At 44.8% G+C, this 17,813-nt stretch overlaps 1 protein-coding gene across 3 annotated transcripts in view; it reads right to left on the bottom strand.

Moving 5' to 3' along the window:
* Window positions 1-752: 752 nt before the first annotated feature.
* The window catches only part of klhl5 (kelch-like family member 5), a 33,144-nt gene continuing 16,083 nt past the window's right edge, over window positions 753-17,813 (bottom strand). For 2 of the 3 annotated variants that reach the window (XM_076294209.1, XM_076294208.1), the window contains exons 2-11: window positions 15,678-15,860; window positions 14,113-14,249; window positions 12,662-12,858; window positions 11,713-11,925; window positions 9,080-9,266; window positions 7,787-8,011; window positions 6,662-6,824; window positions 6,184-6,396; window positions 5,142-5,313; window positions 753-3,202 (exon numbers count right to left, since the gene is read on the bottom strand). In XM_076294209.1, coding sequence (XP_076150324.1) covers window positions 3,146-3,202; window positions 5,142-5,313; window positions 6,184-6,396; window positions 6,662-6,824; window positions 7,787-8,011; window positions 9,080-9,266; window positions 11,713-11,925; window positions 12,662-12,858; window positions 14,113-14,249; window positions 15,678-15,820 — 1,707 coding nt within the window. In that variant the 5' untranslated portion in view covers window positions 15,821-15,860 and the 3' untranslated portion in view covers window positions 753-3,145. The remainder of the gene's footprint in view (window positions 3,203-5,141; window positions 5,314-6,183; window positions 6,397-6,661; window positions 6,825-7,786; window positions 8,012-9,079; window positions 9,267-11,712; window positions 11,926-12,661; window positions 12,859-14,112; window positions 14,250-15,677; window positions 15,861-17,813) is intronic. The other variant, XM_076294210.1, reaches the window with a different exon arrangement.

The raw sequence follows: 17,813 nt of genomic DNA, 5'->3' as shown, positions 1-17,813 counted from the left end.
CACTCACTCACCTATTTGGTCTTTACGACCTGTAGCCAGCAAAGTACTTCTATACACAAACGTAATATCGATATAATAAAAGTAATACAATATCCTAACATATAATAATATATTTAATATATATATATTGTTTTACTATTTTATTTATTTTACTATTATTTACTATTATGATTCAACAGGAGGGGGCGACAAATCGCTATTCATGAATTGGTCAAAAATACAAAACGGAAAACATTTGATATGCTTCGATTTTTACATCATTAGATCATCGATCAATTTTGATGCTTGAGGTGCAAACAGATGAAAGATGCTTACCACAGGCGACCCACTTCTCACTTGCATTTGGCAGTTAGCTCATATGGCCTTGATGATTTAAAGTTCCTGCACTGTGAACAGCAGGATGAATCATAGTTGGACTGGCCTGGCTGAGCTCCCAGTTGTAATAAGTGCTTAGGGGAAAGGGCAGTGTCTCACGACTTCTCTGTGACTCCAAAATGAATTGGACTCCACAAAGACTGAATTAAACCACTTCTGTGTACACTACTCAGGTGTAACTCAATGGGGAGCACTGATTATGCATTTAAGAGTCAAACAAACCAGTGGGATTGGTAGATAGCTCTAGTAGTGTGGAAATGTGTAATAAAGTATCCTTACACACTATTCGAGTGATCTGAGACGAGAGAAATCAGTGCAGAAACGGTGTGCATCAGTGTGCATATACCTAAGAATATTACACATAGGACACAGATGACTGATTTTCTTTTCCACTTTAATATAAAACTCAATCAAATAAAATAACAGTGGAATGTACAAAAGAAAAAAAAATACCCATACATCATAACAAAAATACCCATACATCAAAATGGTCTCGTCATAAAATAATAGGCTAACAAACATACATACACACACACTCATACTCTCTCTCACACACACACACACACACACACACACACACACACACACACACACACAGAGAGAGAAACAACAAAACTCTAAATAACCACCTACACAGATTCCGTCCATATCTACACATAAAATGTTACAATTGTATGCACATTGTAAGAGCTTGTGATAACGTTGCTTGTTTAGGACTTTAAGACATATGTACTGTATGTACTGCAAAACTGCATGGGGCAATGCCCTCCAACACAGTGCACAAAAAAGTTATACATCCTGGATCAGCACTCAGGGAAAAGAGACTTTATTTCACCCATACTGTAACAGCTGCCAAAGGCTACACATGTAAAAAGAATGGAACTTCATTTGATGTCTTTTAGTAGCAACCATCTGTGATATGCCTTGTACCTGCAGTTACATGAATGTCTGAAGCCGCCTTGGTGAAGGTCTGTCCTCCCTGGTCCTGTGGTCTGTCCAAGCAGGGTCTTGATGGATGGTGCATTCCACATGCTTTGTCTCTGCCTCTCAGTCATGCTGAGTCATCATGGACAAACAAAAATCTGTTTCCTCACAGCAGGGGGGGCTGTGTCAATAGCATTTACACAAACGTACCCTAATAGTGTCAGTGAAATGAGCCGCTGAGAGCAGGGAAATCAGACATCAAATAGTCTACTGCCATGACATTCACACCTCCTTTCAACAGCAAAAACTATGTTTTGCTACATTTTTTACATTACACTTTAGCATTTCAGTCTCCCCATGGTCCATAATTCAACTCAGTGAGCATAATAAACGTGTGTGTGTGTGTGTGTGAGTGAGAGAAAGAAAGAAAGAGAAAGGAAGGGGAGGGGGGGTGATTAGAGGTCATTACTTGGTTCACAACCAGAAAGAAGATCTCAGCTTCAGGGAAGAGATTTAAACATCACTGGGATCCATTTATCATTCTACTCAGCTGAGCCCCCAGGGAGAATAATAGGTTGGAAAGACAGAGCATCAAATATAAATACCCAATCTGTTATCTCTCCACTTCAAAACTCATCTATTGTTCAGCGGGAAAAAGGTATCAGACTGTGGGCATTGTACTGAATGTCCTCCAAACCTAATATCAACACAACTGAACACGACCTGCCAAACAGCAGGATGCACAGACAGCTGCAAAATGTCCCGTTAACTTTGATCTTCTTATAACAGTGAGTCTGTATCACAGGAGCTTAAGCTTGGTCAGCTCGGATCTGTTTTTACAGTCCAACCCTGGCTGTAGATACACATTCACCAAAATGAATATGAACATGCTCATTATAACCTGTCTGTCAGATACTTTAGAATGATCACACCTCTGAGCTGCCCTCTCAATACCCACTATCTGCCCTACTGTCCTTTCCGTTTGGGTTTCTCTTCCTGTCAGGAGCATTCACAATGACTAATTCATCTCATGCTTTTATGTTCTCTCTCTCTTTCCTACATCTGTCAGCTGAAAAGATGACAAGGAGTGGGGAAGAGAGTATTTGTGTCCGTATGTGTATGGTTGGAGGGTAATGGAGGTGGCTTATATGAAACTATAGGCCACTGGAATGTGTAATGACCACGGCAAGAGAGAGTGGGAAACAGGTTCAGCAGAAGCAGGTACTCACAGGAACAAATACAGCTAAATACAGTATCAGTTAATATAACCCAATTTCATCACATACAGCTAAATACAGTATCAGTTAATATAACCCAATTTCATCTCAACATCATCCTCTCCGATACTTCCAGCCTAATCCAGAGTTGATATGCAGAACATGTTTTGGGACAAAGCCTACAAATCCGCAGGCAGCTGATACAGGACACTGATAGTCCTTTCAGGCTGGTGAGTTCCTCTCAGTTACTGCCTACAGAGCTGAGCTGCTGGTGTCTCACGCTTGGCTGCAGACAGGTCAGAGGCAACCTCCACCCAGCCTGCCCTGTCCTGTCCTGCCCTGCCCTGTCCTGCGTAAGCAGCAGGACCAGGCTGAGCGAGCACGAGGACAACACAGGGGGAAGCCTAAGGGCATGTGGAACACTGCAACCCACTTAAGATCCGCCACAGACAAAGCACTCCTTTAAAAAGGAGCAGGTCTGTTGTGTGTCTCTGCGCGAGTTTGTATGGGTCAGTGTGACTGTATGTACACATGTAGAGTCACGTGAGGAGGAGTTTACATTCTGTCTCGTGGGGATGCTAAGCCGCTCCCTGGAGACTGCTACAAAGAAATGTTTGGCTGAACTGCTTTCAGAGTTTGACGGCCACCACACACGCACCAGCTCGGCCTAAACACAATGGTGCCACCTGAGAGAGTGAGAGAGAGAGAGAGAGAGAGAGAGAGAGAGAGAGAGAGTGAGAGAGAGAGAGAGAGAGTGAGAGAGAGAGAGAGAGAGAGAGAGAGAGAGAGAGATTTTAGTATAGGGCCAAGCAAGACGTCTTGTGCAGGACATTTTTATTATCTACACCAGCGGTCCCCAACCACCGGGCCGCGGACATTCCTAACCGGGCCGTAGCCTACCACATGAGTTTAAAAAAAAAATGCATGCAAACTAAACTCAATTTAATTCGCAATAATGTCACGTTTTTACATGATATAGGCCTATATGCAGTTGTTTGATTGCACGCATGTTTGCATTTTGCAAGGTCTATTTTCTTACGTCTGTCTGTCCCACCTTCAACACTTTACATATTGCCTTCAGCGCTGCGCAGCCTCAGGTCAGCTCACTTCACTTGATCAGTTCTTGGTGAACGGTAGTGTCACACAAAGTTAGCTAAACTGCTAGAATGAGCAACAAAAAACAAGCATCTTTAGCAGGTCATTGGCCAGTTGCGAGAGCCGCTGCAGAGATTTCTTACAGAAAAAAAGTCACCGTTAGCTGCACATTTTAGTGATGAGGACTGGGTGTCAAAACTCGCTTACCTGTGTGACATATTCAGGTTGCTTAATGACCTCAACCTGTCACTCCAGGGGAGAATGACGACTGTCTTTAAACTGGCAGATAAAGTCGCTGCATTTAAAGCCAAGCTTGATTTGTGGGGACGACGAGTGGACTAGGGTGTATTTGATATGTTCCAAACAGTAGTGGGGGTTTTGGGAGAGACTGAGGCAGGGCCCTTTCTCTCGCAGCTGGTCCGCGATCACCTTGTTGCGCTTTCAAATGAGTTTGAGCGTTACTTCCCATCCTCCAAAGATCCACGGCAAACCAATGAGTGGGTCCGCAACCCATTTGTCAATATCCCGAATAGTCCTAACTTGTCAGCGCAGGAGGAAGAGCAATTGATCGAAATTGCAAATGACGGTGGTCTTAAGAGTGTGTATGAGGAAACCTCTCTGGCGGGTTTTTGGATCAAAACCAAAGCAGAATATCCCGAGATAGCCATAAAAGCGCTGAAAACGTTACCATTTCCCACCACGTAGGCCTATCTATGCGAGGCCGGGTTTTCGGCAATGACTGCAACTAAGACCAAATTGCGCAATCGACTGGACATTTCAAACACACTGAGGGTGTCATCTTCCATCACCCCCAGATGGAACCTTCTTGTTGCAGGGAAACAAGCACAGGGCTCCCACTGATTATATTCGTAATGCACGTTTAGTTCCCATGTTTTGTTCCCATATTTTGTTAAACATGTTCACACTTGATAGATGTAGCTTCAAGTTGTTCAATATTCATAGTTCATATTGTTTAATTTTCACTTCTTCAAGTTCACGTTTTTCACATGTTTAAGAGTTTGTTACCTTCACTGTTCATACTGTTCAGCTAGTTCTTTTCAAGTAATGCATGCACAACACATATGGAACATTGGAAAGGTTGGGGACCCCTGATCTACACGACTCAGCAGTTAGTCCCTACCCCAACAGGAAGGGTGAGGAAGAGGGACAGAGGTAGAAAGTAACTGAAATTGTCTACCCACTGTCAGCACCACAAACACAAAAGGACATCAATACAACACAGCTTCATCTGCATTAACACATGAAGGAGATAGTAGTGCATTAGCAACACGATAGATAGATAGATAGATAGATAGATAGATAGATAGATAGATAGATAGCCAGTTCATATTGGCACAAGAAAGGAAGACATGTGTGGGGATCAAAAGAGGAAGAGAAAATGTTCTGCCACGGACAGGACAGATGGGAGAGGCATGTGAAGAGCTGAAACACATGACTGATATGAGGTGACTCACAGTGAGACACAACACCAGACACAGACAGAAGTCATGGCACGTTTCCCTTGGTTACCTGTGTCCACTCATTGGTCTGGGGATCGTAGGCTTCCACAGTGTTGAGATACGACTGCCCATCATATCCACCCACTGCATAGAGACGGTCACCAAGGAGACACACTCCCACGGCATCCCTGCTGAGGCTCATGGGAGCTACAGCAGTCCAGGCATCTGTCTTTGGGTCGTACCTGCAGCAGGTCAGTCAGGAGAGAGATGATGAGATGTGACCCAAGTACCATCTGAATATCATTCAGTTTGCATACCAGATATATAAAGCCAGATACAATAAGGCCTGTGATAGGATGAAAGGTGGATAGCGGTCATAAGGGAAGTTGGCTTCCTGTGTTGATTTTTCTAATGAATAATATCAGTGTGGGCTGAAGGATTGTCTTCTGAGCTTTCCTTTCAACTCACTATGGATTTCCATGGACTTTGCCGTTTTTACTGGGATGTATTTGTCAAAATCCTCCATATGGATTTACATGGGTGTCAGAGGCAATGCAAATGAGTGCATTTCAAATGACAGAAAAATATTAAATCAACCATTCCCTATAGCCTACTGACTGGCCAGGCAGAAATCTGGTGGATCAAGCTCTTTTTAGCCTCTAGACCATAAACCCTTTCTAGACCATAATCCCAGTGAAAGAGATACGAGATGTAGATGTAGTCTGAGAGTACCAGACTAGACATTTACCCAGTGAAACCTGAACCATTAATTGGGAGTGGATTTTTAGGCTTGTTGTTCCTAAGGAAATCACACTCATCCATCCATAAACATTTTATGCACACATATAACTAAGGGTTGGGTCCCCTGTTTCACAGGGTATAGTTAAATTTAGATTAATTCATTTAATCTAATTCAGGAGTTCCTACCAGACTTCTTGATCACTGTAAACAAGATAAAATATTAGCTTGTTAAAACATTTCACCATGAGCTGTCGTTTCACTCAATATAAAAAATGAGTGCATTTCAAATCACATAGGCTACTCCCTAACCATGAGCTGTCGTGTCCCTCCCACTGTAGCCTATGACGCAGTGCTGCCCTCTGCCTCCTCACCTCTCCACGCAGTCCGACAGACGGGAGGCTAGACTGGAGGCGGGAGCGTCGTGGCCTCCGATGGCGTACAGGAAGCCATTCCAGGTGGCCACGCCCACCCCCCCGCGTCGCTTGGCCATGGGTGCACAGCTGCTCCACTTGTTGGTGTGCGGGTCGAAACACTCCACAGACTTCAGGCACGAGCTTCCATCCCTGCCCCCCACTGCATACAGCCTGCCCAGTACACACAGCATCAGGAGACTGCACAGGCACACCCAAACCACATGACGCATACAGTAGAGCCATACTCTAAAGCCATACATTAGGACCTTATGTAGTCGTACTTGTGTTACCACACAGTATTGTATCTATACTGTAGATCTTCACATTTCAAAATTAGAATGTATAGTTTAGCGTCTGAGTTTGTATTTTTCCCAGCAGAATAACTGACAATATGGATGCCTATGCATACAAATACATTCTGAGCAATGGCACTTACTTGCTGTTGAGGACTGCAACCCCCACAGTGCTCCGAGGTGTTGCCATGGAAGCCACAAAGCTCCACTGGCGTGCCTGAGGATCCCAGCGCTCCACAGTGCTGAGATAACTCCAGCCATCATGACCCCCCACCGCATACATCGGCCCCTCCAACACTGCCACGCCTACAGCACCCCAACACACAAACATACAAAAAGAGATATTTAAAGAGAGCTATGGATGGCTTGGTGGTTTAGGTGGACGTGTAGTGTATTGTGGTTTTCGGGGAATTCCACTGAGCTGCTGATTAACTCAAAACACCTCACTGATGGAGAGTTGCCCCTGGCTAATGCCATGTGTTTGAACAGGGGGAGCCTTTGGTGATCCAATGCACTCTCTCCAAAGCCACTCAGTATCTCCCTCTTCCCCACCTCCTCTCTCCCATTCACACTCATGCAGTGATCACAAGGCAGATGACTGCTCTTTGACACGTCCGTGATTGAGGGATTTAGTAGCAAGAACAGCTGCGCAACACAGATGCTGGGTGAGCGGAGCTCTAATTCCACCACATGGGAAATTAAATGAACACACTAAAAGCCCTAAAGCAAACAGGCACATCTGTCGGTGGCATCACAGTTCAAACTGACTGACTGACAGACTGCACACGATCACCATTAATTCTTGCGTTTTTGGTTTACCACACTGGCCTAGGCAGTGAACAGTGACAAAGATGTGCACCAGAATGAGTGTGTGAGTGGGTATGGGTGTGTGAGGAGTATGAGTGTGTGAGGAGTATGGGTGTGTGAGGAGTATGGGTGTGTGAGGAGTATGGGTGTGTGAGGAGTATGGGTGTGTGAGTGAGTATGGGTGTGTGAGTGGGTATGGGTGTGTGAGGAGTATGGGTGTGCGAGGAGTATGGGTGTGTGAGGAGTATAGGTGTGTGAGGAGTATAGGTGTGTGAGTGGGTATGGGTGTGTGAGGAGTATAGGTGTGTGAGGAGTATAGGTGTGTGAGGAGTATGGGTGTGTGAGGAGTATGGGTGTGTGAGGAGTATGGGTGTGTGAGGAGTATGGGTGTGTGAAGAGTATAGGTGTGTGAGGAGTATAGGTGTGTGAGGAGTATAGGTGGTCATCAGAGCTACGCGTACCTAAACCATGTCGGTGGGTGGACATGGGTGGCATAACGCTCCAGGTCTTGCTGCGGGGATTGTAGCACTCCACTGTGTTAAGGGTCTTGAGGCCATCCCTGCCCCCAACCACGTAGAGCCGGTCGTCCAGTACAGCCACCCCGAACTGCAACCTGCGGCCACTCATCACAGCCACCTGTCTCCATGCGTCCTTACGCAAACAGTACTGCTCTATAGACGTCGCACCTAATCACAACACACAACACACACACACACAAAATATTGTATTTCTTCTCTGTTGAAGCATGGACCATGGTTATCAAGCCTGCCATTCCATTTCTACAACAGTTTCTACTGGCATGCAGCTGAGTTCTGCCGACATAGTCAAGAGCCAGCAATACAAAAGTAACCCGTGTTCCACCAGATCCTTCTGAGCTCCATCTGCACTGAGTTGCGGCTGAGAGCCGATAGCCGATAGCCACACTCAGATAGCAGCTGCACGGTGGAAGGTTTCAGAAACATCCAAGCTCTGCTTTATCTTAAATACATACCAAATCAATTTATTTTACGGATGCTGCTTGTGGGACTTCTGAAAACAAATTCAGTGACCAATTGGGAAGTCTTTCATCATCAGCATTAATACGTTCCTCACATTTTAGCCTTGTGAAATGAAACTTGCTATTGCATATCACCACTATATATATATACACTGTCATTTTTTTTATTGTGTCCGTATTCTTAAACAACTAAAATACTGACACAATTAAAACATGACAGCATTAAACTACCCAGCATACCCATTGTAGAAGCAGAAAAATCATCAACACACCAAGATGCTCTGCTCCTCATACACACGAAAAATTAGCAGAGCATGGAACAAAAGAGTCACGCAGAAGAAACATGACAGAAAGATCTGGTGGAAATGTACAGGGACATCCAGGACTAATGGTGTTAAAGGAGACGTTATGAAAAAAAATGTTCCAAATATGTCAGGCTTAGCAACAGAGAAGGGTCTTGAAGAGCATCAAATACAGACAGACACAGCCATGTTAGCGGAAATGCAGTGTCTACTAAACTCTGCCCCATTTTAATTTGAGCGTTAACTCAAAAGATTAAAGAGCTCCCTTGTGTAATGAAGATCATACGCCCAAAGCCTCTGGCTGCACAGATGGAGCAAGAGAGAAAGCGTGTGTGCGTGTGTGTGTGTGTATGTAGGACCGGGGAATAGGCCAGGATGGAGAGCGTTTCCTTTCCATGGCTGCAGCTGTAATCCACCCTGCTCATTTTCTCCATTTTGCACTCTGAAGCGTTTACCCTTGGTGGCGTCCATGCCCCCCACGGCGAACAGGGCTCCCACGGTGGCCTTGCGCGGCCGCGTGCGGGGGCTCTGCAGCAGGGGCCGGCGCTCGGGCAGCAGGTGGTACTTCATGGCCTCCATCACCAGCCGCTGGCAATCCGCACTGTCCCTCAGCAGCGGGTTGGACTCCATGTCGGCCAAGAACTATAAAGCCAGACACAGGAAAACACTCCATTACCCAATACCCAATTAGCTCTAAACATCCCACCCGTCTGTGGAAAGAGTCTAAAGTCATCAGTCACCGATGTGTGCACCACACAAGCATCAACTAAAGAGATAAGAGGGAAACAAACAGTCCTGAGCCCACACAGACATACCAACAACACTATTCCCAGACTCCCTGAGCTGGATGGTAACCTGGATTGTAGCATCAGAAAGTAGTCTGTCTCTCTCTCTCTGTGTCTCTCTCTCTCTCTCTCTCTGTGTCTCTCTCTCTCTCTCTCGGTCTCTCTGTCTCTCTCTCTCTCTGTCTCTCTCTCTCTCTGTGTCTCTCTCTCTCTCTCGGTCTCTCTCTCTCTCTCTCGGTCTCTCTGTCTCTCTCTCTCTGTCTCTCTCTCTCTGTCTGTGTCTCTCTGTCTCTCTCTCTCTGTCTCCCTCTGTCTGTCAAGACAGAAAAAACAAGAGAATGAGGAAACAGGGTCATTATCCAAGCCTGACTTATACATAAACATCAGAGGAACGTACTGGGTCCCCTGGCGGCTCAGCCCTCTAATCCATGTGAAGATGACACCTCTCAAGCCCCATTAATGAGCCCTCCGCTCGGTGCTCCTGCTTCTCTTCCCTGCTCGTATCCTCCCTCGCTCCAGCGCAGCGCTAAGCGGCTACTTCTAATTACGGAAAAGACGCTCTGCTGCTCTGATCCACTCCTAATGAATAGCAGCCTTCGCACAGACCGGCCCATCCACCTCTACAGTAGTTAGGGCTACGGAACACAGACAGGTCAGCTGACAGATACACAGACAGACAGAGGGACAAAGGTGTGAGACAGAAAAGACTAATGTGGCGAGTGCAACACCTTTATTCATCCCTTTGTGTCCCTTAATAACATAAGCTGTAAAACCAATCTTCCAAATTCCAAATTGCAGGCTCCTATGTCTCGGCCCCTTTCCATTCTCAACTCATCATTTCTGTTTCTCAGTCCCTTGATTCAGCACGTCATCTCTGTCATGTCCCAGTGCGTAATGTAGCCTCCACTCTCTGTGCCCCTCACCACCCGCACCTCCACATCACACAGCTCCTCCATCGGCTCCTTACTGTCACACTGTCAGATTTACAACTGCTGTCTATCCAGCCATCCATCCATCACTCCATCCAGTGGTCCTGTCAATCCCTCCATCAAGCTCCTCCTCCCCTCCCTCACCCTCACCTCCATCGCTCCTCTCATTTCCCATTCCCATCTTTTGAAGCACAAATGTGATGGTGTCACGTAGGCTGGCTGACACACTATGCTCATTAGCATCGACGTGGTAGAGGCCGTCACCTTCACAGCCCGCTCCACAGAAGAGCCCAATATAAATATATATGAATCCATCAATAATGCAGGAGAGAGATGAAAAACGATCTAATGGCTACAGAAGAGGATAAAAAGCTGCCACCACAACCAGGGACCAGAGAATAGTCAATTTACATTTTTATTGGAGCTGCGCTGTGGAGCAAACCACACACACACACACTTCAGCAAAGGGTCACAGTGCCTTACTTGGCCATCATTTATATTTTTTGAAGTTCCAGTTATGAGATGCTTGTTTACTTTTCAGATGACCTTCCCAACAAATCAATCACCTCATGACAAGGAGGCAGGGGAGAGCCAACAGCATTCTTGCTCAGCCCCCATTTATTCTCTCCCACAAAAACTGTCAACACAGTGAAAAAATAGTAGCCTATTATCACAGACAGCAGTGCAACCCTCATCAAATCTACACATCAGCTCAGTAAAACAGACACCTGGTCAGTGTGCTTGGAACTTGCCTATGACATTGTGACTGCGGTGTCTGGCCCAGTAGTGCACATACTGCTGGTGCACTTCCAATGTGTTTTATTTGTATGCTCTAATCTTTTCAGTGTCTGTGTCTGTGTGTCTGTGTGTGTGTGTGTGTGTGTGTGTGTGTGTCGGATGTCAGCGAGCGTCTGTTTGTCTGGTTTGTTTTCTTAGCTCTCCAGTTGATAGATCCCTGAGGTGGTGAGTGTGCATGATAAGGAAATCCTCTTTAGACCTCCAGTGGAGGATGCGAAGAGCAGGAGCAGGTTAGCGCAGCTAGGGGGGTGAGGAGAGAGAATACCAGCTCCTCCAGCCCTCAAAAACACTGATAAGACAGCAAGCACCAAACACAGCAAACACGTCAAGTCAACACACATACACATGCACATAACAATATTCTCTAATCTATTACTTTATGGACATAACCATCCCAGTCTGAATGTCATATCGATACTTTAACCCACCAGAATATGAGGCATCAAATAAAACGCACATGCACACACATGATGACTGATGACACGGTGTGTATTTTGTTCATTAAAATCCAATTATATTGCATGAGTGAGGTCTGTGGTAGGGCGCTGGCTGTATAAATGAGTCCTGCTGACTGACCTGTGGATGCAGCAGTGGCAGGCGGATGTGGGCCAGCATGGTGGGGAGGTGGGGCTGGCGGCCGGCGCAGTCGTAGTGCACCCAGCTGAGCAGGGCCTGCACCACCGTCTCCTCCTCGGGCACATTCATGTCATCAGATGCCAGCAGCTTCTCAATCTCAGACGGAGGCAGCAGCAGGAACTCCTGATTGCGCATCACATCCAGGAAGTGCTCCTACAGAGACACAGACAGCAAGTCTACCCGGGGTCTGTGTGCATATTCTCATAAGCTCTAACTGGAGTGACTGCCTTTACAAAAGTAAGGATTACCAATGGAGCACTAGGATGTTCTTGTTCTAAATTGTGCATGGAACTCCATTGGCTCCAGCACCAGAACAGAAGGCGTAGCGGAAGAGAGCGAGAGAGGGAAATATGGGGGTGTTGTGTAGACAAGGAAATGAGAAGGAAGTCATACAGTAGGAACACACACACACACACACACACACACACACACACACACACACACACACACACACACACACACACACACCAGTAGGATTAAAGTGCACGCCAGAGAAACAGTGAGACAGAGAGGACAGAAGAGATGGAGAAGAAATAGGGTAAATTAAGTGTTTTCCCCCCACAGTTTCCATGGTAACCCCACTGGTTACACTGGGTGTTCTATTATGGGTTATTTTTTCTGAATGAGATTCCCACCAGAGCAAAACAACATCAAACAGGACAAAGCCAGACTGGTCTGACCCAAAACACATACATACAAACACACACACACACACACACACAGCACAGCTAAACATTCACACACTAGCTCTGTTTAGCGCAAAGTGTAAATTTGGCTGCATTAGTGTAAATGCCATTTAACCTGCATATAGATATGGAGGTGTGTATTTGAGTCCACATAACATGGTCAGAATGGGTGGTGCATATCAGAATGTCCAGATGTATCTCACCATGGTGTAGTTATGTGCTACTTTGTGTAGGTCCTGGCAGCCTTGTGCATCGGCGAAGGATCTGATGCCCAGACAGTTGGAGGGGTGAAGCTGCTTCATGAGAAAAGAGCAGCAAGCCTGCACTACTGCAGACAGCTGCAGCAGACACGAGGCAGACAACAGGCTCTCAATGGTGTCCTCCTTCAGCTCCAGACGCCCTGCTCACACAACACAGCACAGCACAGCACAGCACAGCACACTGGGTGAGAACGTGGAGGAACATGAATGTGTGTTATCTGTGCGTGTTACCGAAGCTTATTACACGGCTCTTCAGAATGCTGCAGAATGCTCCATTCACTTGAATGGGTCGCTTGTTACACGAATACTTGCAAAAAACGGAAAATATGTAATGACTTTTTTACATTTATTTGTTACCGTTTCGTCGTGGCTTTTGCTGAGAAAAAAATACAGTAGTTCGACACACAAGCTGAACTTGAATCAAACATTCTTTAGAACACAGCTGATCAACCGTCTGCTTTCACTTTTGAATGAAGTTCCATTGCAAGAAGTGACGGGACTACTTGCGGAGTGATATGAAAGATGTGAATCAGAGGCACAAAACCCATTTTCCTTGACAGCAGTCTGTAATACTTAGCAACGGTCTGTTATACAACCGTTGCCCATTCAAGGGAACGGAGCATTCTGCACCATTATGAAGAGCCGTGTAATAATGTGTTATAGTAACTCTATGTACTATGTAAAGTAAGTAGCATAATCCAAAAGCCATTTCCATGTCTACAATATGTGATGGGATTTGTGTTGTCTGCATCACTCAACAGGAAGACAGCTGCAAATGCTTAACTATGGAAAAGAAGTCATACCTTTGAAATTATGAATAGTAAAATGCAGATTTGAAATGGCCACAACAACGATGAAGAAACTACATATTTGTAATTATAAAAACACAAAATCAATCTTCCTGAATATGTGTAATTATGTTTCCCACACAGAAACGTACATGTAAATAGATATGCAGCAATGCTCTCTGATGTAGAGGCCAGTTGGCTATAAATGTATTTTAAAGTTTAAAAGGTTCTATTCAGAATTCCTCAGAGAAAACCGAAAAAGAGGTAATGCGTCCTCCTGTGTGTATGTGTGAGACAGCAGGTCTAATAACTGGGGTGAGCTACAGAAAAAGGAGGACATGTTTGGCTGACTGCTTGCAAAACTCTGTCATGCAATTACAGGAGCAGCATGTTAAAGGAAATGGGCATCTGGTCTGAGATAAAAGGAAGAGAGAGAGCTTCTTTTCATCTACAGTGCAGAGAGTACAAAAGCCTGGAGGATGTCTAATTCTCCTGACTGATCATAAACATCTTGAACATGTCTGCTGATTTGATATTCACGTATAACTGGTGTGCTTCAACAAGAAAAATATATTTTGTGCTGACGCTGAACCACTGAAGCCTTACCTGTGTAAGCATACTGAACCAAGACCCATAATGCATCTGGGTCCACACCTTCCATCTTGACCTCCTCCTGTTTGGCTTCTCGCACATCACTGGTAAACATGGCAGCAAAGTAATCGGACACGGAGGACAGAACCAGCCTGCACATAAGAGTGGGAGAGAGAGGAGGGCAGAGGTAGAGTTGGGAGATAGTATAAGTAGTTAGCTACAAGTTCACTAGTGCTTGTGTCGGAAGATGCCAGCATTTCAAATGGAGCACTTATTCATTAAAAAAAATACATGATTACCGTAATCAACTATTAGTAATCAATATTTTTGTCAGAGTTCCAAACTATAACGAATCAAGTCACATGGATCCATTTGGTCTGAAGAGTTTGTTTATACTTCATTGTGTAGTGCAGTGCATATAGCCTAAACCTTTAGTTTTAAAAATGAGCCTGTACAAAATAATGACATTCTGACAAACATCCTACACATATGATCACTGTCCTAACATCACTTGGTACCAGATGCTTTGGTGGCACATACAGTCAGAGTGTTATCGCCATATAATCTGAAGGGGAAAAAACAATGATCAATAATCTGGGGATTTAGTGCCTTGTTCAGAGTATCAACTACCATTCTGGCCAGTGATACATGAGCCCATTTGGAGCGTGAGTCGAGAGCCTCTCCTTTCATCAGCTATCTGATTCTTGAAGCTGTTGCTCCCCAGGGCTGTGATTCCTGCCTGTGGAGAACCAGCTGCTCTTGTCTGCAAAAGTGAGCGCCACCATGATGCATCATTGCACATTTGTGTTGAGTGCCACCATGATGCATCATTGCACATTTGTGTTGTGGTGGTTCTGGTGCGGTGTGGTGAGTCAACAAACATCCCTTTTTAAAAGAACTGATCTCCTCATAACAGATTCTCAGTAAAACTTGATATCATCAACTCATTCAATGCACAAATACTGCAGCATTATGCATTCTACTGTACAGAAATGCAGTCTAGTCAAAATGTGTGTGTGTGTGTGAGTGTGTGTGTGTGTGTGTTTGTGTGTAAGTGTGTGTGTGTGTGTGTGTTACTCAACAGGTTGTTAGTGATGATGGGAGAGAGATTCAACACATTGATCAAACCTTTCAAAATGAGTCACTTATGTTTAGTGGTGTGTACTTCCCATTTGTGTTGGCATCATCTTCCACATACTACCGGTATTACAGTAACATGCACATTTAAATTATAGGAATGTGTCAATTTTTAGAAGCAGCGATTCTGCGCATTCCAATTTAAATTCCATATCTAAATAAGTGCAAATGTTATTATGCCTTCATATACACGTTCATTCAGTCAAGAAAGTTTGTTTCTGACCAATGAACAGAGTTAGGGAAAGAGCAAAGGCCCAGGCTACGATGAACAGTTAGGGAGAGAGCAAAGGCCCAGGCTACGATGAACAGAGTTAGGGAGAGAGCAAAGGCCCAGGCTGCAAGTTAATGGTGACAAGCGTCTTCTCCCAATGAATGTGTGTGCTTCAAAGAATCCCAATATGGCTTGTAGTACACCTGTTATCCTGTGATTGCATGCACTCTACCTGTGTGCAGGTATTCTGCGGTCTCCGGCGAGCAGCACTACGTCACACAGCTGCCGCGTCCTCAGGTACGACTCCATCCGTCTGAAGGTGTGCTCGGCGTGGCTCAGTGCCTGGAACAGCTCTTCTGGCACACACGGCTCCATAGAGGCACATGAGGACAGCGTCTGACTGCTGTTAGACGTCCTGTGCCACACACACACACACACACACACACACACACACACACACACACACACACACACACACACACACACAGACACACACACACAGACACACACACACACACACACACAACTTAGTAGGCCTACTTGATTAACTCCACCAGCCTCCATACTATTTTCAAACGTTGTATCAGGATAAAGAGCTCAAATTGCAGCCAGGTGTGATGACCTGATGGATATAGACACACCGGCGGGCTTGCCAGGGACAGAGAGATCGAGAGCCACATTGCTCTCTCTCTATTTTCTTTATTTTGTGATCCTACTGTGTTATTTGTAAGACTAACTTTGGCAACACTACTAAATCAGTCATGCAAAAAAGAACCTTTAAATTTAAATTTGAATTAGAGAGAGAGAGACAGCGTTTTACTAAAATGTGTGCTCATTTTCATCAAACCGTGCACTCGTTTTAATGATTTCGTTCCCATGTTTCATTCATAGAAACTGAGACCACCTACAAAGTGAAAAACGGAAAAGACATTGGCTACAGCAGTCTGTCTCTTTTAGTCTGTAAAAATCTGTGCCATTTGTGGTTTAACAACGTTTGACTTCTGATATATAAATCAAGGGGAATGTCTAATGTATGGATTGATCAGGGGGGATGTCTAATGTATGGATTGATCAGGGGGAATGTCTAATGCAGGGGTGTCAAACTCATATTAGGTAGTGGGCCGGATTTGTTGGAATGAGACCTAGTGGGGGGCCGTCATTGTCATGGTCATTATAATTTCTCTGCATGGGTATCAGAGTGTTTGATTATATCACTTATGAGCAAACAAGTACACAATAATGTACTGCTGTCCATGTTAGTTTTTCTGCTTCTTCCTTCCTGAGGATGGTTTGTAGTGCTAGGGTTAATCAGTTCAATAGAGATATTGCTTATAACAAATTGTTGAAGAAAACTGGATGTGAATATCTTTTTTTTTTTTAATTTTCCCTTCCTACCCAAAACATCTGGTATGAAACCTGCTGGCGGGTCTGATCTGACCCCCGGGCCTTATGTTTTCACTGCCCTGGTCTAATGTATGGATTGATCAGGGGGAATGTCTAATGTATGGATAGCCAAAACTTTCCAGCTTTACTGAACAGTTTGATTTGCTGCCTCTCCTCAGTTCCTGTGAATAAAATGTCCAAGACTTGGTAAAACAAATGCATGATTTAGGCTAATGAAACGAGCACACCATTGAGTGTACATGAGCGCACAATTTAACAAAAACGAGTGCAAAATCTCTCAATATACAAAACAATATCTTGCAATGACACCTCTCAGGCTGAAATATGAAAGACAGAGAATTGAGAGAGAATTGTGTCTCTGTTTAAGAGTTGAGTAATGGGAGAGTAATCTGGCCTGTACCGCATCTTCCTTCTAGACCTCTGGGCCGTGTTAGTGCTAAAAGCTTAGAGGAGGAGCACGCCTCCCTAATGGAATCTATGAGTCTGTCTGCCTCCTACAGACACCACATCAAAGTAACACCTAAGGCCAAACTTGACTGAAGCCCCCTTCACCACTGCTGAGTTCCAGTCATTCCCATGCTAACATTTATTCATACGTAAGCACACACTTCACACATCATTCAACTGCTGAGCGAAATGTCTTAATGATCATCCTGAATAAATTCTTTATGAAGCGCTAAGTCATTGCACTGACTGCTGCTGGAGGCAGGTTCATTACAATTATATAACAGGTGAGATGACTCTGTGGACCCTCATTCAGGGACAATATTCCACTATTACAGCCATGAATTTATTATGAAGATATCCTTGTTATTAATATGTATTTTATATTATAAAGATGAATACATCTTTATTCCTTTCGGCCGCAGCACTTACGCCCATGTGTGTGCCTGTCAAATGACGTGAAAGACAGAGGAAATAAAGAGGTGTGAATGACTAACAGAATGCCACGGATGTTGTGTCA

The sequence above is a fragment of the Alosa pseudoharengus genome, unplaced genomic scaffold (assembly GCF_046254945.1).
Source record: "Alosa pseudoharengus isolate Yale_2024_CS ecotype anadromous, Long Island Sound unplaced genomic scaffold, YU_APseudo_1.1 YU_APseudo_1.1_scf_2, whole genome shotgun sequence".
Lineage (NCBI taxonomy): Eukaryota > Metazoa > Chordata > Actinopteri > Clupeiformes > Clupeidae > Alosa > Alosa pseudoharengus.
This window is presented reverse-complemented; position numbering and strand designations above follow the sequence as displayed.